This window comes from Acomys russatus, chromosome 7 (genome assembly GCF_903995435.1).
Source record: "Acomys russatus chromosome 7, mAcoRus1.1, whole genome shotgun sequence".
In the NCBI taxonomy this organism is placed as follows: domain Eukaryota; kingdom Metazoa; phylum Chordata; class Mammalia; order Rodentia; family Muridae; genus Acomys; species Acomys russatus.
In genome coordinates, this window is record NC_067143.1 from 33384810 (window position 1) to 33407291 (window position 22482).

Sequence of the window (22482 nt, forward strand, 5' to 3'; positions counted from 1 at the left end):
CAAGTGTCACAAGGGCTGGACTGTAGGAAGAAGGAAAGGGCACACACACACACACACACACACACACACACACACACACACACACACACACACACACACACACACACACGTCTGCAGGGGTCATACAGTTTCACCGCACTGGGAGGAGGCAGCTGCCCAAGCTGCCCATGTAGATGTGACGTCACAGGATGCTGGAGCAAAGCCATGCGCATTCATCTTTCCTATACCTCACCACAGGTGTTATAGTGGGGTGAGCACATACAGACATAGGCCTGCCCGAGGCAGGGCCCAAGGAAGAGAGAGAGAAATCAGCCCCCGAAATGGGTGGCTGGAAGTCTGGGGTTCTTGCCACCACAGGGCACAGAATGGCTCATCTCCGTTCAGTTGATCCTTGAGAATCTTTTTGTTCTTGCTGAGAATCCACCCACCATGAATAACTGCTACTGGCAAGCTCAGAGGCAACGCCCACTCACCTACAACCCTGTCAGTGACCAGGCAGGAAGCAGGTACTCGTTTGGTGGATTCTCGTGGACCTTCTTTCATCAGAGCCCATTCTAAAGTAGACAGTTTATCACCTTCCTCTCCAGCCTACTTCCTGAGAATTGACAACAGCCAGGGCTGAACAGAAGCTGGGATGGGGTTAGCTGTGGTTGGCTTCGGGCGCTGCCATTTGGTAGCTGTGGAATTAGGCAAGTGGCCTAAACTCTCTGTGCTTCAGGTGGTCATGAGTAAAGTGGGGAGGATGGTTGCATGTACTTACAATTATGAGCAGAGCATGACATAGAAAGTGCATATGTGCAAAGGGGTTTTTAGCACAAGGCAGTGGCTTCCAGAAACCACATCCTTGGAAGTCATTGGACTGGGATGCTTGACCCTCCAGAGAGACAAGATAGAGGCAGTGCAGAAGGGCCAAAGTAAACTGACAACAGCTTTCCTCTGGCCTTGGTCCCCTGTGGTCCCAGCTGTGTCCCAGCTTAGACGGTTTTTTTCCCAGGAAGAATTTCCCCAAATGCTGTAAGGTTAAGACTGGGTCATTTCAATAGTGCCTTGCTTTAGAGGTGTGGAAACGGGCTTAATAGGTTTAAGCCGCTTATCCAAGATCACTGCACAGTAGAGAGAAACATAGCTGCCCAGAACCACTATATCCAAACAGTACCCCTGAGACATTGACAGTCATCCTCATGAGCACCTTCCCCAACCTTGGCTCCTTGCCAGGCCTCTGCTCAGATACACCACTGCATATGGTCCTGGCCCAATCTCCCCAAATCAGTGAATCCATGGAAATCCTATCCCATTGGGCAAATTTCAAGTCCCATTCCATTGGCAGTTCTTTCTGTTTACCTGATGGCCAGATACAACAGGCTAGAAGCAGAAACGCATGTCTAAACAGCTCTAGGAGGGAGTTCAAGTGGGTATGACTGCAGATATCCATGGTGGCAGCAACTGTACCCTAAGCAGGCTTTTCACCCAAACCCATAGCCCTTCCAAAGCCAACTCCACAGTCACCTTCCCACCACAGACCATCTCTGACCAACAACCCCTGAGGGTCCTCCAGCACCTCATGTAGGAAGACCCAAAGAATGGCAGCTCTCTCTGCAGCATGTCAAAAGTTGCCAAACTGTAACCTGCTCGTTGTCTGCTAGTTTGTATATTTAAATAATAGAAGGCTCAAAGCTAGCCCCATAAGAGTGCCCCCACTCAGTGGTCATCTGAGACTCTGGCATAGTGAAGGAAGGCATGTGGTAACAACTAAGGCACTAAGAGTGCTGCAGGCTCCTGGTGGCCCATCTACTTCATGTACCGAGTAGAGCCACTGTGGTTTATGGCTTCTCTTTTTCTTCTTCTACTGTCCACAACAAGGGTTTCTTTCTCTCACACATTACATGACCAGGGAAGGTCAGCTGTGGTGTGATCCCATCATCTTCCCAGCAAGACTCAATCTGCATCTGAAGCATCACTATAGTCCACTCCATAGCAGAGTCAAAGGAGATCTAATGGGCCTCATGCAAATTCTTGAAGCTTCTGTCAAGAAAGAGCACAAGATGTGTGCGCGCGCGTGCGTGTGCGTGTGTGTGTGTATGTTTGTACGTGCGCATGCTCATATGTATGTAGGTATACATGTGTGTGCTGATACATATCTATGTGTCAGCGCATGCATGTGAAGGCCAGAGGCTGATATCAGGAATATTCCTCAATCACTCTTCCACCTCCCTTCTTTGCGACAGGGCCTCTCATTCACACCCAGAGCTCACCAAAATGCAGGTCTCACTCACTTTCTCTGAGGTTCCCCTGTCCCCAGCTTCAGAGACTAGAATTCCAGGTTAGCCACGGTGCCCACCAGGCATTCCCATGGATTCTGTGCATCTGAACTCTACTCCTATTGCTTGATAAATGCTTTCCCTCTTAATCTTCCTGCCTCCACTTCCCAAATACTGAGACAACAGAACTGTGCCACCACATCTGACAGGAATGGTTTTTGTTTTTTTGTTTTTTTTTAATGACCCAACTGTGCACCTCTCTCTTTAACACCAACCAAAGAAGCTCTTAACTCATGTAGGCAAGAAGTCTGAACAGCTCTGAAATTTTCTAGAAGACTGTCCATATGTGTGTAGAGGGATGGTTTCTCTGTGGATAAATATTTATATTATTTTGGAAATGCCAGGGATTGAACACAGGGTCATTTACAAACTGGGCAAACAGTCACTAAGCTATGCCCTCATCCCCCTATATTGGGGTAAAATCTATAGCTTTACTGACTCTCTCTAAAGGTTAAAATAAAAATAGGTGCCACTTTGTCAAAGTCCCTGAAATGGTAAATTTTAAGAACAGGAACCACGTCGCGTATGTTGACTGATGGTCTACGGCATGCAGCACTCTGGGGGGACACAGCTTAAATCATACTTAAATCACACTTCACTATATATGTGTTAAGTCACATAACAAGGGACTGACCGTCACACTGTCAATCAAAAAAGAAAAAATAACAACTAATCTATACCCACTCTTATTACAGGCCAGACAGTCTCCTCAATGCTTAGTCCGGGTTAGCATGGTTCATCTGGCTAATAAACAGGTTATCCCTGTTTTCCAGATGCCTGCTCACCAACACCATCCCATTAGTGATGACATTTAGAGAGAGGTGATAACTCATGTGGGTGATTTGGGGAATGTTCTGAGCAGGTAGAGCTGAGAAAGCTCAGAGATGCACTGTGCTGCTGCTTTTGTGCACAGCATTGCAGGAGGGTGCTGTTAATTTTTGTTCATTCTGGTTCTTGTTGGTTTGGTGCAGTATGCTGTGTTTCATTTGTAATGCTGGGCATTAACCCAAGGCTTCATATACTTTAATCAAGTTCTCTACTGTTGAATTACTCCTCTAGCCCCACATATTCTTAGGATGTCAGCGATTCACATATATACTTTTTTTTTTTTATTAGAGGCAATGGTTTCTGCCACACACAGAAGTCTTAGGGACTTTGGCTAGATAGGATCCAAGGAAAGTTTGTATGGTAATTTCACAGAAAGAATGCCACTCTAAATAGTCTTTGCCTTGACCTTGCTTCTTGGTGAGAATCATCAATCAAGACATCTTCTCACGGAAGGGTAAGCAAGACAGACAAGAGCCACTCACCTTGTTCCAGGTACTGAGCACAGAGCAATGAATCTTACAAAGCCTCCATCCCACAGATGTTTATATCCCAGTGGAAGACATATAGTGTAAACTACCACACAAGTAACTAAATGCTTGTTTTTCAGTCAGTAGTAAAAAGAAAAACAATCCATGGAAATTATCAAGCCACATGATATAATAAAAAGCTTGTACAGAGCAGAAAAGGCCACTAAATTTGATTGGCCATAGAAAGCTTGAGAAAGCAGTGACATTAGAGAAATCAGTGGTAAGCAGACTTTAGACACAGAGATCTAGGCTGGGAAATTTCTCCAGGTCAGATGGATCAGCAGATACAAAAACAAAACAAAACAAAAACTCACAAGGTGAGGAATGAGCCTGACACATTCAGGAAGTAAGGGAAGGCTAAGGGCTACAGCAGAGAAAGCATGGGGAAATTAGACAGAGAAAGAAGCCATGACTTGAATCCTGGGGCCATAGTGAGGGGCCTGGGCTTTTACTGTAAATAAAGCAGGAAGTAATTGGGGTATTTTAAGCAAAGGAGCAGCACCATTGAGTTTACATGCTTAAAACATCACTGTGAGCCAGACCCAAGGGTGCACACCTAAGGTCCTATTCTCAGGAGTTAGGGATATTGGAAGTGAAGAAACAACTTCAGCTACATAGTGAGTTCGAAGCCAGCTTGGGCTACCTTGGCTCAAAATATAAGCAAACAAGCAAGAGAGAAAGCACTCTTACGCACTTACTGAGAGTGAACTGCCACTGTGAAAAGCAGAGACAGGCCGGCTGGGATGGACTGGGCGTGTCCATCCGCCAGTTAGAAGGACCAGGCTAGAGGACTTTGAGTTCGGTGAGATCCTGTCTCAAAACCAAAGCAAACAAAGCAAGAATCCCACCTTGGCTGAGTTAGGCTTCATCTATGCCTTAGCCACCCACCTAGGGGTATGGAACAGAGAGCCAAGAGGCAAGAGTGGGAGCAGGGATAAGAATCTGAATTTGAGAATTACTTCTAGCAGCTCTTCCAGGTTAACTATCTGCGATCTCTGAAACTGGATACCAGCGAGGAGGGAGGGCACCCTGAGCCTTTCCTAATGTGCTGAGTTAAGCTCTTTGCACGCTGTGTCTTATTGAAGGTTCAGAGCAATCCTAAGGAGGAGGGGCTCTTAAAGTCCCTTCCAAACTCTCAGAGGCTCACTAGCTTCCCTAAGGTCAGCAGCAGCAAGGGAAAAAAAAAAAAAAAAAAAAAAAAACTCAGATCAGAATCTCTGAGAGTCAGAATAAAGCTTTGGTCTATTACCATCAGGAATCTAGAGTATTCATTCAGTGGCTGCATGCTCCACAGAGAACAGAGCAGGAAGGCCACTTGCATAGGGACAGTAAGGACACAAGTATGACAGTCATCAACTGCTCTGAGACTTAGGGGGAAAAAACTCTCAGTGCAGGGGTAAGGGGCAGGCAGGGAGGTAAGTAAGGATTTACTATTAAAATATCATCACATCAGCCTGGAATCCAGAATTGGACTATTTCAACCTCTAGTGGTTTGTGATACATAATAAATCAGCCTCGCCATGTTTTTCATCCCTGTCTCCTCAGGAGAAATGGATCGCATATTGTCCAGCCAGTGTCCAGGAGGGTGGGGCCTGCAGGCTTTCACTTGATCTCTATCCACCTAAACACTGCTGACTTTATCTCCTTGAACACATAACACCATCTCTGCACCCATGCCCAAATCAAGGCATTCTCACCTTCTGTCCCCTGCACGCGGGGCAGGGGGCAGCCAGCATTCCCAGCTGAGCAGATCAAGCGGATGTCCGCTTACAGCAGTGTGAGGAGGAGTAGTCTGTCATCCTCAGCTTTGTAGACAAGAACCCACAAGTGAACATGAGAGAGAATCCCGCCACAACCAACCCAAGGGATTAAAGAAAGTCTTCTGACTTGCTGAAATCTTACATTAAATATTCTTGGAAATAAGTAGGCCATAGGCTAAGGCTAAGAAATCTCTCACAATAAAGATATTCAGTTAGTAATGCAACTGTTGGTACAGGATCTGACCTGAATAGGGAGAGAAACTAAACAGCTTTCTCAGCCGAGCTCTTTGAGGCTGGATGGTGCTCAGTCTCCAGGGAGAAATTGCAGCTCTCTAATAAAACTTTAAAGACCCCCACATCCTGCCTGTAAGAAGCGCTGGCTGAGAAAACCAGAGAGAAGAAATACTCCAGGCATGGAAGAAAGTGCGCAGACTTCAGAGTCAGAGGGACTGGAGGCCTCAGCCTGACTACTCCACTGGCTTACGGTGTGGCCTTAGGCGGAATCAGCCATGACTTGTGCCCATCTACAGAATGGGAACAAAGGAGCTCTAGGGCAGAGATGACTCAAAGTGAAGTGAGCCCATGTTCCCTGGCTCATGGTGAATTCTAAATGAGTATTAATTAGCCTTTCCCTTATCTTTTCTGACACATGTGTATATGTCTGTCTGTCTGTCTTTCCCTCCCTCCCTCTCTCCCTCTCTCTCTCTCTCTCTCTCTCTCTCTCTCTCTCTCTCTCTCTCTCTCTCTCTCTTTCTCTCCCTCCCTCTTTCTCTGTCTCTCTCTGTGTCTCTGTCTCTCTGTGTCTCTCTCTCAGTCTCTCTCTCTCTCTCTCTCTCTCTCTCTCTCTCTCTCTCTCTCTCTCTCTGTGTGTGTGTGTGTGTGTGTGTGTGTGTAGCTTATGTATACAGGCATTCACATACATGTGTGCATGTAAAGGTCAGAGGCCAACTCCAGATGTCATTCCTCAGGAGCCATTTCTGTTGCTTTCACAAGATGAGCTCTCTCACTGGCCTGGGGTGGCTGAGCCAGCTGGACTGGCTGGCCAGGGAGCACAAGGGATCTGCCTGTCTCTGTTTACCCAGTGCCAGCATTACAAAACCATGTCTGGCATTTTTTTTTTTTTTTAAACATAGATTCTGGAGATCAAACTCAGGTCCTCGTGCTTTCACAGCCAGCACTTTACCAACTAAGCAAGCTGTTCCCTAGAGACTTGTATTCCTAGTGCAATTCTCTAGGCATCTCAGGGTTTTGGTGGCTATGAGGTTGGTTTTGTTGATTGGTTTGGTGCTGGAGGTGGTGGTGCTGGAGGTGGTGGTGGAGGTGGAGGTGGTGGTGGAGATGATGGTGATGGTGGAGGTGGTGGTGGAGGTGGTGAAGGTGGTTATGGTAGAGGTGGTGGTGGTGATGGTGGAGGCGGTGGTGGTGGAGGTGGTGGTGGAGATGATGGTGATGGTGGTGGTGGTGGAGGTGGTGGTGGTGGAGGTGGTGGTGGAGATGATGGTGATGGTGGTGGTGGTGGTGGTGGTGGAGGTGGTGCTGGAGGTGGTGGTGTTGGAGGTGGTGGTGGAGGTGGTGGTGGTGGTGGAGATGATGGTGATGGTGGAGGTGGCGGTGGAGGTGGTGAAGGTGGTTACGGTAGAGGTGGTGGTGATGGTGGAGGTGGTGGTAGTGGTGGTGATGGTGGTGGTGGTGGAGGTGGTAGTTCCATTATACTTCCATAAGTATAATGGAAATATTCTTCAGAAGAGACTCAAAGAACCTAGACAAGCTTGTATTTCTACTACTTACCAATAAGACCCTCTCTGGGCCTAGAAAACTGCCTGCCATGCTAGCCACCTGGATGGCTATAAGAACTTAGTGAGATGAAGTCTATGAAAGTTCCCTGAAAACCAGGAAGTGCTCCAAGGCTAAAGGAAATACCACCACTGGGGCAAAGTTCATAGAGGGCGTCTACATGACTGTGCCTATGAGGACACCCCCTAGAGATCCAGTCAGTGTGCGAACCACGCTAGAGAAAACAACTTTCTTAAAAGGAAAAAAAAAAAAAGCTGCAGAAGTGGTTCTCGGAAGACTGAGGGTCCCGTACTTAGTAGTGTCAGTAGATGTGGCCTCTAAACATTTAGAAGTAAGAAAGTCAGAGGCTCATCCACTGCTCAGGTCTTGCCTGGAATAAGCAGCACCTGGAGTGATCTACATAGAGTCTAGAGCAAGACAGACTAAGCAGAGAGGGGAGAGGAATGTATTAGGGCTGATTCATCCATGTTCAAGGGAAGCAGAGAGTGGGTGTTGAAGACAGGTGTGATACAGGCATGAGGGAGATGGACTGTGTTTGTGGATCAGAAATCCAGCTGTTTCAGGATAAGTGAGAAGTGATAGAAGACGCTGAGGGCATCTTATCCCTACCCTTGGGTTCTGGCCCCACCACCACCAGCAGCAGCAGCAGCAGCAGCAGCAGAACACATTGTCATATCAGTGAGCATCACTTCAGAACTCTACTTGCTGGGCTTAGAGCCACACAGGGCACTGGTCATATAGTCTTTGCCTAGAACAGACAATGCCTTTATGCTCACTTCACAGCCTAGCATGCACATATTCCTGTTATCGAGTTGAAAAGTCCTTATCCTTGAGGTGCCTAGGACTAAACAAGAGGGTTAAAAAAAAAAAAAAGAACCCAGTCTCTCAAAAAAAAAGTCTTTCCTGAATGTGTGCCCACCAATATCTCATTTTTACTCTGCATCCAGCAAAAGAGAGGAAACTGGAGCAGTCAATAGGAGATAGTCACTCATAGACCCTGAAGGAAGCCTAGCGTTCTGATGTCTAGCTATGTTTGCTGCCAACACTTGACCTTGATGCCATGGGCTCCTTTTCTGATGTAGGGAAGTGTTACACTAGTGTCAGGGACAGCTTCAGGGATGAGAGACAGTTGCCCCACTCAGATGACTGAGATAACTTGGGCAGGGACACCCTTCCTGCTTCTTATCCTCTACAGAGGAGACAATGGCAGTCTTCTCAGCCATTTCCCTTTAAAAAAGAAAAAAAGAAGAAAAAAGCAGCAGAAAAAGAAAGAAAGAACCGCCAAGCCAGGGCTTGGCAATTAGTGTTGGAGTAAGTGATCGCCTTGTGACTGCTCAGCTGGGGCCCGAAAACTTGTAAATGCATTTAGAAGACAAAAATAGAAGATGCTGTGAGAGAGCAGCAAAACCTGGACCATTTGCCAGGAGAAGATGTCCCAAAGCTGCCGGGAAATTCACTCAGCAGGGATGTGGGGTGTGTCTTCATAAATGGACAAAGTTTGCTCAGAAAACCCATGCCTGAGCCAGAGTGTGCCTTGTCCTGAGGTCTCTGCTGTCTGGATCCGTCAGCCTCCTCTGGAGTCACCCACTGTGTCTAACAACAGCCCCCACATGAGCTGGTAACGGTGCTCCAGCTCGCCGTGAGTAAACAGGAAGTCTGGTGGCATTGGGCCGCACCTCATGTAACAGCAGTCAGCTGGAACTGCCCTGTGGTTCCCCAGCCCCAACTGTCCCCACCTGATCCGCTCTGGACACGTGGTTTCATGACCTCTGTATGTTGTGAAAAAGGAGACCTCTCAAATGTCAAAGGCTCTTTCCCTTGGGGACTTTTACAATGAAACTCAAATCCCCAATAAAATAAACACCTGGAACATCTGGTCCGAGGCTCCTCTCTGGCTGCAGCTATGCTGGCTGGAAGAACACACACATCAAGAGAATCATGCCACAGGGTGTCAAACAGGGCAAGGGGCAAGAGTGAATTAGTTAAAAGGGAGGTCTTGGTCACCCCCATTGTTAGTACATATGGCCCCAAGCAACAGTCAGGGAGCTTGCTATTTCCAGAGGGAAGAAAGAAAGTTCCACACAAAACAGAGGTGGCTGAAAAAGATAAGTAGCTATTCACCCTGTGCTTGGGAAAGCACACAGACCCAAGCATATAGCCGTGACCTCTGTGAAAAGAAGCCACTCCCCAACCATGGTTCTTGAGGATCTCTTCTGACCCCTACATCCACTGCTCTCCACTTCGCCACTGTATATCTTAGAAGCACTGCTTTTTTTTTTTTATAAGAGATTTCTAGCCAGCCAGCCCCCTTCCATTATCAACTGCCAACTACCAGAGGCCAAAAGAAAGGCTAGTCAACTTGCCAGTAGGTCCTCGGTTTCCTCCGCACTCATCACAGATGCGGTACCATCCAGCTCATGCACAGTCTCTGCTCTTTGGGTGCATACCCACTGAAGGGCTGACTCAGGCAAAACAAACAAACAAACAAAACAAAACATGTGGAGGAGGTGATGGTTGATTTGATTTGATCTGATCACTTCCTGGGCTTTCTTTCATGCTACCTTCCTTCGTCACAAGAAGTGACTTTCCCACTCTCCACTCACCTGTGGAGAATGTTCTGCCCATTGGCTAGATCTGGGTAGGGGTTTAAAGTTTACTGCCTGTATTGTCCTTGGCTGGTGCCTTAGTTTAAGCGGGACCCCTGGGCCCAAATCTGCCAATCATAATGTTCTACTTGTAGGTTTCTAGGACCCTCTGGATCCTTCTACTTTGCTATTCTCCCATGCTTCTCTCATCTAGAGTCCCAGTAGGATGTCCTCCCCTCTGTCCCAGTTTCCTGGTAAGTGAAGGCTTTCGTGGGACATGCCCCTTGGGCTAGTATGCAGATATAAGTGAGTATATACCATTTGAGTCTTTCTGCTTCTGGGTTAACTCACTCATTATGATCATTTCTAGCTCAATCCTCATGTACTCTGGTGCCTCATATTTGACCATGTCCCCTAGAGGGGGAGACCTGGTGGCACTCAGAGGAAGGACAGCAGGTTACCAAGAAGAGACTTGATATCCTATGAGCATATACAGGGGGAGGAAATCCCCCTCAGGAACAGTCATAGGGGAGGGGAATAAGGGGAAAATGGGAGGGAGGGAAGAATGGGAGGATACAAGGGATGGGATAACCATTGAGATATAACAAGAATAAATTAATAAAAAAATTAAAAATAAAAAACAAACAAACAAAAAGAAGTGACTTTCCTCCCTCCAAATCCCATAGTGTTCCTACCAGATCTAGACTTGGAGAAGAATCAACATGGATGATTCCTTTCCTGCAAGGCCTCGCCTCTGCCCAGAGAAGCCATTTGACTAGTCAGACATGGCAAGGAGAGGATATAGAGTGGGGAACATACAAGCACAAGTGCACATGATCCCTGGGGCCATGTTTCCTCCGCCTCGTCCCAAACCAAGACCTGTGATCTCGTGCGGATGTTTCCACTTTTCTGAGTTCTTCTTCCTGAGCCTACGCTCTTCTTAGAAAGATTCGGTCTGATGTTGCTTCCTCCTTCTTGTGATCCCCACGAGCCACCCATACACACCTACCATCCTACACATAGTCTCAGTAGAGTCCGTGTCCACATTAAACCCCACCGTTTACCTTTTACGGTCCCATAAAATTCAAAATTTCATTATGGAAAATGTACAACCACAGGAGCTAGGAGACTCTCCCACTCAGCCCTGCCCTCCTCCTACTGAAAACCTGAGATTACCGAATCCCAAATGCTCATGCTAAGGAAGAGAAACTAGAATATGCCTAAGAAAGTTAAAGGCTTTGTCCAAGGACAGCAAACACCAGAGCCCGTTTCGTTGCCCTGGATTTTCTCCATGCATGCACTCCTTCAGCCTCTCCCAAAACCCAGTTCTACTCACATGTAACGCAAGTGGGGGTTCTTGGCGAAGGCTCTGGGCTGAATGTTCCGGAGTCCAGAGTTCTTTATGGTCCTTAGCATAAAGAAAAAGGTAATTAGAACTCCAGGGATTACAGCCAGAAGGAAGGCAAACCCTGGGAGTGGATGTAGCTCTCTTGATAGTCACCCTAGATGGTCAACTGTGGGCTCAATGAGAGATAGGAGACCAGTTTCTGTAAAGAACTAGGTGAAGGTTGGGATATGAGCAGCCACTGCTGGCAGTTGGACACTGCCCATTCGGACCAGCAACTGAGAACCAGGGCTCCTGATGTTCCAGCGACAAGGAGACTTTAATCTCTACGATTTCTCATCCTCCTCACTCCTGGCCCCATGTTTAAAGCACTGATGTCCACTGTAGTGGTGACTGGGAATCTAACATTGGGGATAGGGTGTAGGGCTGTGCCACGCACAGGGCTGAAAAAATAACACAATCCCAGCAGGCCTGGGGACAGGGCTGCCTTGAAACCCTAATCTCAGGCAATGTCTAGGACTGTTCGGACCAAGATGGCGCCTAACCCCCCCTAAATGGGTGATGCCAATCATCCCCAAAGAGGATTCAGGAGAAGAAACCCTAAAACAGCAGACTTTCCATTACTGCACAAAAGACAACAGGCAGTAGGCCAGTTGTTCCTCAGCAAGCCACCCCAGTGGTGTACTCACAGCTTCTGGAGTCCTGTGTACAGCTCCATGTCCACAGCGTTGAGTGTGTGCAGGCCTCGCCAGTTCTCTATGTGTCTGCAAGAAGACAGGAAAGGTCAATTCACTACAGCCAGGGGTGGGGTGCCAAACTTAACAGGCAGACAGGACATGAAGCCTGGAGCATGAGCTGTGACTTCTGACAAATCACCAATTAACTCTGAGTTCAGCTTCTCCCTCCGGATGACGGGGCGCATCATAGGAGTGGAGGACCCACAGCTTCTAAGTGTGTAGCCCAAGGACAGAGCTACTCAGCCTCTATCCCCAGCTCCAGAACACTTCAAGCCCATTCCTCAAATTTGTCACTCAATTTGCTTCATTCTTGCTTTTTCTAAGGCTTTTTCTAAGGTCAGGCTCTTTTTTTAGAGTCTTTCATTTTCTTAATGCCTGCTCAGAAATACAAAACAAATGATGAGGTTTAGGGAGCAGGGTGTGGCTTGCCGGGGGGGGGGGGGGGGCATGACTTCTAGGCAGATAAGATAAGGAGAAATGTGATGTATGTACCCACCAGGGCACAGAAGACCAATGCCCTCTGCGCGACCACAGTTCATTCCATTTAGAACCCTATGAGCATATACAGGGGGAGGAGGTCCCCCTCAGTCACAGTCATAGAGGAGGGGAGTAAGGGGAAAATGGGAGGGAGGGAGGAATGGGAGGATACAAGGGATGGGATAACAATTGAGATGTAATATGAATAAATTAATAAAATATATTTTTTAAAAACAAATAGAGCTCAAGAAAACCAATGCATAAGGATGGATGGAAAAGTGACTCCAGAGAAGGGACCCCTACAGGACTCTGAGGCACCATGTAGAGGTAGGAAAAGCGTGATGTGGAAACTGTGGGAGCCAGGCTCAAGTTTCATCTCTGAGACTGGAGTGCCAATTAGGCAAGCACTTTGACCAATCTCTTACTTCCTAGTGAAGGAGAGGTGCCCTATTTACCACAGCAGTCCCTCCTCCTTCCATCACAAAGATCTCTTTCTAGAGATTTCCCTCAAGAGACCTCGACTTTAAAGGGGGTTGTGTCTAGCAAGAAGACTACATTTATTAAGTAATAATTAATTCATAGTCTCAGATTAATCAGAGACAAAAGTCACTGCTAATTGAAGCTCTTTATCAACAGACACGAACCAATGACTGGCCAAGCAGATAACCCCCACCTCAAAACAAAGATACTCAAGGCTGTTGTTATAATGAGAAGGTTCATCATGAGTAAGTGTCTACTTTTGGTTAGTTCCTTGACACTGATGAGGGAAAAGCATTCCTTCATTGAAGCCTTTGGGGTGCCCAGGTTGAAAACCATTGCCTTGTTGATTACCAATGCCTTTTCATTGCTCTAATATTGTATGAAAGACAGCCGTCCATGAGGTACCAGAAGATCCTAGGAAACGTGCCCGCCCAGTCCTCTTGGAACCGGATACTCTCCTCAACATCCAGAGATATGTAAAAGATTTCATCCCCATTTCAATAAAGAATACAGCTACCCAAGGTGCACTCTGGCCAGAAAAGCGACCACCAGGTTTCCCCAGACAGCTCCCTCCTTGCCCGACCACACCAATAGCTCTGCCATCTGCCACCCGGGCCAACTAGAGCCAAAAAGACAGCGTGGCTGTGGCTGCCAGGACTTCTGGCAGCATTTTAGAGCCGCACAGTGACAAGGTATGCCAAGAGTCCATTTTGAAACACATTCTCCCAGAGCCCCTATGGAGTAGTCAGAAACACTGGCATTTGTTGGGGACATTGACCAGGTGGCCGGGTTGGCACTGGCCTCTAACTCTAATGCCTTTTCTCTGGAAGCCTCATGGTTTCAAGGCAGTTTTCCTGCCCTGGTCTCATCGAGGTAGGAACACTGACAACATTTCAGATGCAGGGAAAAGCCAAAGGAATAAGACCACCTGTGCCACTAAGCCCCTCTGGTGTATATTTCTGGGCCATGGGCCATGTCAAACACCAAGGAGCTCACAGTGTTTATACAGCATGTTCTCCGCTCATAGGAGGCCAGCTTCCTACATGGATAAGTTTCCAACAAGTAGCTATCAATCAAATTGCTTACATAAATGAAATCATTTTTCTTAGGCCTATTAGCATTCCATAAATGTGTCTTGATGATTGGAGAGACACCAACCATTGCATTCTGAACCTTCATTCATTTCAGCCTTTATGATCTGTGCTTAGAAAACGGACCCTTTCTAGCCTCCTACACACCATCAGCGTGAACCCTCAGCGTGGAGACCTCCAGGGAATTACACAGCTCCAGAATCTTCATTGCTTCTGAGTGCTCCTCAGTCAGGGAATAGCAGTGTTGCAGCCACACTGCCGAGTGGTTAGAGGTCAGGGCTCTGGAACAGTGGTTGGTAAAAAACAGGTTGGGACTAAATCCAGCCAACTGTTTGCATTTGCATAGCTTTGAAACTAAGATTCATTTTAATATTTTGTTGTTGTTTTTTTTTTAAGTCAAAGGAAAAACATACTTTGCGGCCTATGAGAATTAGATAAAAATCTACATTTCTGTGTTCATATCTGTTCACTGTCATGTACAGCTACTTTCAAGTTACAAAGTTGAATCGTTGTTGCAAAGACCATATGGCCTGCACGAACTGGATTTACTCTCTGGCCCTTTACAGAAAAATGGTTGCCAACCCCTGCCTAGAGCAAGGCTGCCACCAGAATGCTAATCCTAGCCCCTGGGGGCACTCTACCAATGACACTATGTCCATGCCACTTCCTGTGTCTGTACCCCTCTTTTCTCAGCTGCTGTCAAATGGGGGTGATAAAATGTCTGCCTTGTGACAATGACATGAAAATTGAAGGAGTGTGTTGAAGAGGTCTTGAGGGTCTGGGAGTGTAGCTCCACTACTCATCCAGCTTACCTGAGACCCCAACTTCAAAGCCAGAACCACAAAGTACCACTAATAAGTAATAACAGCAACCAAGAACCCTTGCAGGGCAGGATGCATAGAAGTCCTTAGAAAGCACTGACCCTGGGGATAATATGAGAAGTTTTTTCTGTGGTTTTTGAGTACAGATGGCATCATCATGCTTCTGTTAGAAGTTGTCATATTCTTGGCCATCATTCATTTTTTTAAAAATAGCAAAGGAGTAGGGTCATCATTGATTTTAATGACCCATCATGGCATAAGGGTAGAAGGACAGGAAACTTGTCATTCATGACTTCTAGGAAAACAACTTCAAAAAAAGCACCCATGAATCACCAGGTAAAAGACACTTGCAATTGGGTCTGGTGACTTGAATTTAATCTCTAGAAATTCATCAGCTAAAAGGGAGGAACTAACACTGGTAGGTTGCTATTACAGGCACATGTGCATACACACACACACCACCACCACCACCAATCACCAGCTCCACCACCACCACCAAGAGCAACAGCTGCTGCAACAGTAAAAATTAATATACATATACATATATATGTTTATTTAAATAAACTGATTTTTTTAAAGAAAGAAAATCCTCATGGTGGGGGCAGAGGAGAAGCATGCCAGGGAAGGTGCAGCCTTGACATTTGCAAATGACGTTGCCCGGCGCCTGCCAAGTCTTCCATGACTCACCACTTGGTACCAAGCAAGGGAGGTCACTTATGGTAACTCTGCTGGCTGCTATTAGAAGGCCACAAGTTGCAGTGGGAAAGGCTGGCTCTACAAAGTATAATAAATGAATAGGATGAGGTAAGAGAGTACAATTGGCATAGTTTTGTTAATGCCAAATAAGGGAGGCAGAACCTCGTGCCAGTACATAGGGTTCTTCGTGTCCAGTGTTTTTTCTGGATACTCCCGTTCAATAGGTATACATTTTTAAAGGATGGTGGAGCCTTAAATGAACCCTGTAGGGAATGAGTGACAGAAGCTAGGCTGGCTCTCCATGCAGATGTCTCACAAAGCCTGCTGTGGGGTTAGGAAGAAAGGGAGCTCAGAGTGATGGTCAGAAAATAGGAGAATGCATGGCAATTAGATCTCCCATAAGAACCCACAGCCCTGCTTCTGCCTGGCATCCCTGCTTTAATCAGGGAAAAGGAGAGGGTAGAAAGATACCAAAGAGCTGTACCTGGGCGCTCTCCCATACCTTAAATCAATTGGTTCCACTTTAGGATGTTAACAGCAACATTCTTAAGAGGAGGTAATTTGTCTCCCAGGGCACAGCTGGCCCTATCTGCACACAGTTTTGACTGTCACAACTGGCGAAAGAATAACACTGATGTCTGGTGGGTAAGAGACAGAGACACACAGGACAGACCTACAGCGAAGTGTGTATCTATCTCAGAGGTCCCCAGCTCTAAGATCGCGACCTTTGCCTTGTCGCATAAAGCACTTGCTGAAGTTGTCATTGAAGCTAGGATCCCGTGGCTTAAAAACATCACTTTTGAAAATGACTGCTGCACAGCAAACACTAGGAGTCGATGGCCCAAACCAAAGAGCCTGCTCCTACACCAGTGACTCTTGGAGAGAAATTCAAAAGCCACGGCCCTCAGGACTCTCTCAAGTCACGTGGGCGAACAAGTTACAGGTTGAGACCCACCCACCAAGAGCCTTTTCCCACATATCAATTTCCTGCCAAAGCTTTCACATTGCCTCTTCATGAAACTGCAAATCCACCACTCTGCCAGGACTTCACACACACCCCTTTTGTGACAAAAATGGGGTGGTGAACTCCTGGAGCCAGACCAAACTTATGTATGCAGCTCAAAAATCCCTCTGGCCTAAAGTTAGATGTCACAGAACATGGTTTAGATGGGATACGATCAGGGGTGACTATGCAACTCCTGCGCAGCAGTAGAAACTGGCCCCTCTCCACAGTGCACAATAGCATCTCTGAATCCTAGAGACTCGGAAGCCAGGTTCCTGAGTCATCTCCCATTCTGGAATATGACAAAGCATAAACTAAGTATTAATTGAGGATAGAAAGCCCTTTGTCCCATAGCATTCTTTTCCTCTTTCTGTTTCACTTGAGCCAATATGGAAATGACCTGGCAATCTCCAAGAATCTGAAAATCAGTTGGTACAAACTGTGTGGTCCATATTTTAATTAAAAACATGTCAGGTTTCCTTTATAATCCCAGAATTTAATGTCTGTATTCTCAAACTAAGGCACCAGCCAAGGACAATACAGGAGGTAAACTTTAAACCCCTTCCCAGATCTAGCCAATGGTCAGAATATTCTCCACAGTTGAGTGGAGAGTGTGATACGACTTTCTCACATACTCTGGTGCCTCACATTTGACCATGTCCCCTGGAGGGGGAGACCTGGTGGCACTCAGAGGAAGGACAGCAAGTAGCCAAGAAGAGACTTGATACCCTATGAGAATATATAGGGGGACGTAATCCCCCTCAGGAACAGTCATAGGGGAGGGGAATAATGGGAAAATGGGGGGGGGGGAGGAATGGGAGGATACAAGGGATGGGATAAACATTGAGATGTAACAAGAATAAATTAATAAAAAAAAAAAATCCTTTAACATGGAGACATCTGCTGCCATATAACTAGAGAAAACTAAAATGTAGGGAAGCCCACAAGAGGGTCGGGGTACCCTCCTCCAGCCAAATTTTCCTGTCACTTGGGTACTTGACGAGGCAGCGAGTCGGTGGATGGAACTTGATGTCACTCTTTCTGCAGACACAGCAACCCCCACACTGCCCCTTCTCCAACCTTTTTCCTCTCCCCTTTTCTGTCGCATTCCTGTTCTTTTCAATGTGATGTCACACTGCTATTAGTGAGCTGTTCTTCAGAACCAGCTTTTCCAGACAACTAAATTTCAGTGTAAAACCTTTGCATTGTCAAGTTCCTTGCTACATCTTTTTTCCTCTTCCCAGAATGCTGCCCATATCTTCCTGCCTTCTCAGACACAGCACAGCACACAAAGCTTGAGTCATATTCTTGATAATGCTATACCATAGCAACATTGTCTGTGGGGCTCTGATGCCCCAAAGCCTTCAGAGGCTCCAAGTAGACAGAACTCATTTCCCTGCCTCAGGTAGCCTCTCCTCCCCCTGCCCCAGAATTTCCATCTTAAATGTACATCCATTTTAGCACTTTTCTAGTTCTTTGTTTGATAGTAGGATGTGGGGGCCCCTGGAGCAGCCTCTTTCCTTCCAATGTGCTATGGCAAGTGTCCTCTGCAGCCTCTTGGAGCACAGCAGTGAAAGGCTGATGGATGGAGGTAGTCTAGCCTAGACAGGCAACAGTCTTAGAGCTTAGAACTGGATGCTCCCAGGCCAGACACTCAAGCCTCAGCAGTCCTCACCTTCTTTATGGAAAGCTGGTGGTATGAGAGTTAGAGCAGCAGTGTGTTTATACTCAAGAGTAAATGCATGCTGCCAGGGCATGATCAGGTAGAGTCATAACAAATGGAGAAGGTGTATGCTAAGAGTAAATATAATCTGGAAAGGGTCTCAAAGAATTTGAAAAAATTCACACACACACATACACACACACAGACACACACACACACACACACACACACACACACACACACACGTGCAGCTGATCCATATATACCTGGTAATACCTAAGTGCTCACCATCATTACATCCATTGTATCTATTCTAAGTTTGGTCTCCTTGAAAAAGGTAGTTGAAATCGTTTCTTGATGTTGTGTTTTGTTTTCATAAGTAAGTTCCCCATTCCTCTAACACAGACCTAAATAACCTCAAAATCTGAAAAAATATGTGTCTCTTTTCTCCAGGCCATCTCCAGACTTCACCACTTGGAAAACACCATGTATATGGTAACTTCAGGCATCTAGAAAGAGGAGTGAAGCAAAGAGTAAGTAGTGGGGGGGGGGTGTTGAGGAGGAGAGAGGAGAGAGGAGAGAGGAGAGAGAGAGAGAGAGAGAGAGAGAGAGAGAGAGAGAGAGAGAGAGACTCTGCTTGGCTTTGAAGCCTTATAGGGCAATGAGGAAATTGATTTGTTATCTAGGCATATTATGCCTAGTGATCCAGACAGCAGCTTAGCTTTCAATTATCTGATATGTTTAGCATTATAAACAAACCTTCCAGAACAACAGCTCCATGGAACTCAGGCCCCACGGGGGCTGGGGAGGAGCTGCCTGGGATCACGCTAGCCAAGCCACCAGCTCCCTCTCCCTTCACAGCTGCTACTGGGGAATTAGATGCCTGGAGAGCCAGATGTGAGAGCTGGGGGCATGAGGGGTAGGGGGTGGCTTGAGATGTTTTTTCCAGCATGCCAAGGCATTAGCATACCAGCCTACAAGCATATGTGTGCCTGGGACCATGGCAAGCTAGCCCCACATCTGGGACCCGCCCTCAGACATGGAAAAGGAGTATTTAGATCCTAAGACTAACAGATGGGAGAGACAGCATCTATGTTGTCTTTCTGATCGATTGCAAAGTTCATGCCAGGAGTAAGGATAGCATGCGTGCACACCGAGCCCTTACAGTGCTGAAAAAAAGATCAAGGACGCAGTTCCTCTGTCATCCCATGAAGAAAGCTCTAACTCCCCACAGTAAGATTTTACCTGCAAGCCAACCTGTTCCCTTTGGAGTGCAGACTTTGTCCTAACCTCCGACCTTCCTGCCCTCCCCACCCCTCCCTAGTCTATCTGCTTCTCTGCTCTCATTACTGTCATCTGGGCTGCTTTGGGACACTGACGCCAGCTTTCCCATTATCATCATGCCAAATAGCCACTACTTCCAACCTCTTCCCGTTTTCATTCTTTTCTTTCATCAGTCTATATGCCGGGGGGGGGGGGGGTGTCAAAGCCTCCATTGCTTCCTTCCACAATGACAATAACTACAAGCATCATGGGATGGCACTCAAGGCCCCACATGAATGGGACAGCAGGGCCCCTCCTCTGGATACACTCCCCTTGTTGGGTTAGCTCCAGCTACACTGGCCTGGCTTCTATTCCTTCTATGAACCAGGAGTATTCCCAACTGCATCTTCTACTGAGAACACCTCCCTGACTCCTTTAATTCTTCCAGGTCTCTGCTAGTCTCCCATGCTCAGAGAAGCCAAGCCCTCTATGCCTCTGTGCTCACAGGCCTCTATCTCTCTTCCAGTTCCTCTCTGGCACAAGCTCTGTTTGTGTCCTTTGTGGCCTTAATAGCCATGTGTAATAGTCTTATTTGATTATTTTATTACATTTTTGTCATAAAGTCATCTACACTAGGACCATAATGCATGGGAACAGCAATTGGATCTGTCTTGTTTTCCACTTACTTCCAGAATCTCAAATAGAGGCAGCTGCTGCAGGGTAAACACATACCTGGACAGCCTCCAGGAGGGTACCCTACCTCCACACAAGATGGTCCCCATGATGGTTACCTGAATGGCCTTGCATATTTCAGAGCTCAGGTCTAACATCACAGTACCCTGACGATCTCCCAAGAAAGATGTGGTTTAAAGTATAGGCTGAACGTCTTAGATATGGCAGGCACCCTGGGGAGTCAATGTGGATCTAGAAGCAGGAAGAAAACAGCCCGAAGCTTCAAAAGAGCCATATACACATCTCCATCTCAAGTCCATGTCTGATGTCCATGGTCAGTGTTAAGAATGGGGGACATAAAGGGACCCCTTTGTATCAATCAAGGAATAGATGGCCCAGGGCACTTGAGTCTATGTATTCTGTTGTCCCCTCTACGTAACTATGGCTGCCACCAAACCATGAGTTTTCCAAAGGCAATGACCAGGAGCTTGCATGTGCAGTGTTATACAAGTGCTCAAACCAAAACATCAGAGTGAACGAATAAATGAGTGAGCCCTGCAGACGCCCAGCAGAACCTAAGTGTTTTGCTGTTGAGCTCCCCAGGCAGATCTTTGCATCAACCTTCTACCTTCGAAGAACAATGCCTCTCCTCTTCTTCCTCCCGCCTCCTCCTCGCTCTGCCTCCCCCATGCTTTTCCATCAGTCTGTAAACAGTTTCTATCACAGATCACCTAAAAATGAAATCTCCTTGTTCCCTTATCTTGCTCCAGCCATCAGTTCATGCGCGTACCCCTCATTATGACAAAGATTTTCAAAATATCCATCCATAGTCAGAGAAGCCTACTACCTCACCACCCCACTTTGATATTCTGACTTTAGTTTGTCTCTGTTCTGTCTGCTCTATAGGAACCACATTGAAAAGTTGGTCAGCATTTCCCATGTTGGTGACTCCAACAGACTCTTCATCATTGTCCCATTGCCCAATCTCTTGGTAGCATTTTACCTAGCTAATCACTATGTTTTACTTAAAACGCACTCCATTTCTGGCATGCTTGGCTGCACAGGCTGCTGGGTTGCTGTCTAGTTGGACATTCCTTATTACTTTCCTTTGTTGATCCTATATATTTTGATCCCTAAATGTCAGTGTCTACTGGGTCTTACCCTGAGGTCCCCCTTTTCACCTATTCCCTTCATGGCCAAGATGACCTAAGGCAGGTGTTTGGCTGTAAGACCCATCTATATGATGACGGCACCTCAATAGCTGCCTCTAGCAAGACCTCTTTCCTACTTGAGGTTCGTAACATTGTTATTTATCAGATCCAATTGTAGACCTTGCTTCCTATTCCTGAGTCTTCTCCATCTCAGTAAGTTGCATCAGTACCACTCAGTCACACAAAACAAACTCTACCACTCCTATCCTCTCAGCATCTAGGCCGTCAGTAAGTCCACCATCATCAGAGCATACACAAAGCTCACTCCCTCCAAAACATGACTACTGCTTCCACTCAGCCTGAGCAAATCTGCCTTCCACACAGAAGTCTGCGTGAGCATTTGAACATAAACAAAAACTAGGCAAGTCTCTAGTGGCTTTATTCTCTGCACATGGCAGTTGTGATAGAATTCAGACCTCACAAAGGCCAACAAAGTAGGCCATGGATGTGACTCATACCTCTTTACGCCCAGGTCAAATGAAGCTTCCTCTTAACTCAATGGCCTTTTCTCCAGGACCCCAAGCTCCCCCCACCAAGCGGGGCCTTTGCATTTGTTGTTTCTTTTAGCCAAGATGCCACTAAAGAACCTCCTAAAATGTCACTGCCACTGTGGCCTTCTTTAACCAACCTAGATACTATCACTTTCTATAACCTTCTACTAGACAAAGAGTGATCAAGCCAGGGTGGCCATGTTTTCCCAGGGACCTATAGCAATGCCTAAAGACATTTTGCCTTTACTGGGGAGGTAGTGTGGGTAAAGGCCTACAGTGTACAGGACAGTCCCTCACAACAAAAGTTAATTTTCCAACCTCAAATGTCAATACCACTATGGCTGTATAATGTTGATTTCTTTGTCCCAGTAGTCATAATCCATCACCTATGTGATTTCTTGTCTCCCTTGCACTGGAGTCCAGGAGAGCAGGCAAATGTTTGGTCTTGTTAATTCTCCAATCTACAACACCCCGGGTCCTAGCATGTCTCACACAACATATAGTAATAAATGACTGCTCCTCCCAGAGCATAATGACCTGCATCAATTTGTGAAAAAAAAGCTGTGGCTACCAAGGTCTTCATGGGGCTCAGATCTTTCCCACCTATCTGAAGAGACTAAGGCATGGAGAAAATAATGTGTATATATTGGGATCTGGAATTCACATGCCCTGGGAAATGAACTCCTACACGTAGATTGGAGTTGACCTTGTCATTCAACT

At 46.6% G+C, this 22482-nt stretch overlaps 1 protein-coding gene across 7 annotated transcripts in view; it reads right to left on the minus strand.

Moving 5' to 3' along the window:
• Ntrk3 (neurotrophic receptor tyrosine kinase 3) overlaps nucleotides 1–22482 on the minus strand; it is a 379071-nt gene that overhangs the window by 303528 nt on the left and 53061 nt on the right. For all 7 annotated transcript variants that reach the window (XM_051148743.1, XM_051148741.1, XM_051148747.1 and 4 more), the window contains 2 exons: nucleotides 11847–11921; nucleotides 11149–11220 (listed from right to left, as the gene is read on the minus strand). In XM_051148743.1, coding sequence (XP_051004700.1) covers nucleotides 11149–11220; nucleotides 11847–11921 — 147 coding nt within the window. The remainder of the gene's footprint in view (nucleotides 1–11148; nucleotides 11221–11846; nucleotides 11922–22482) is intronic.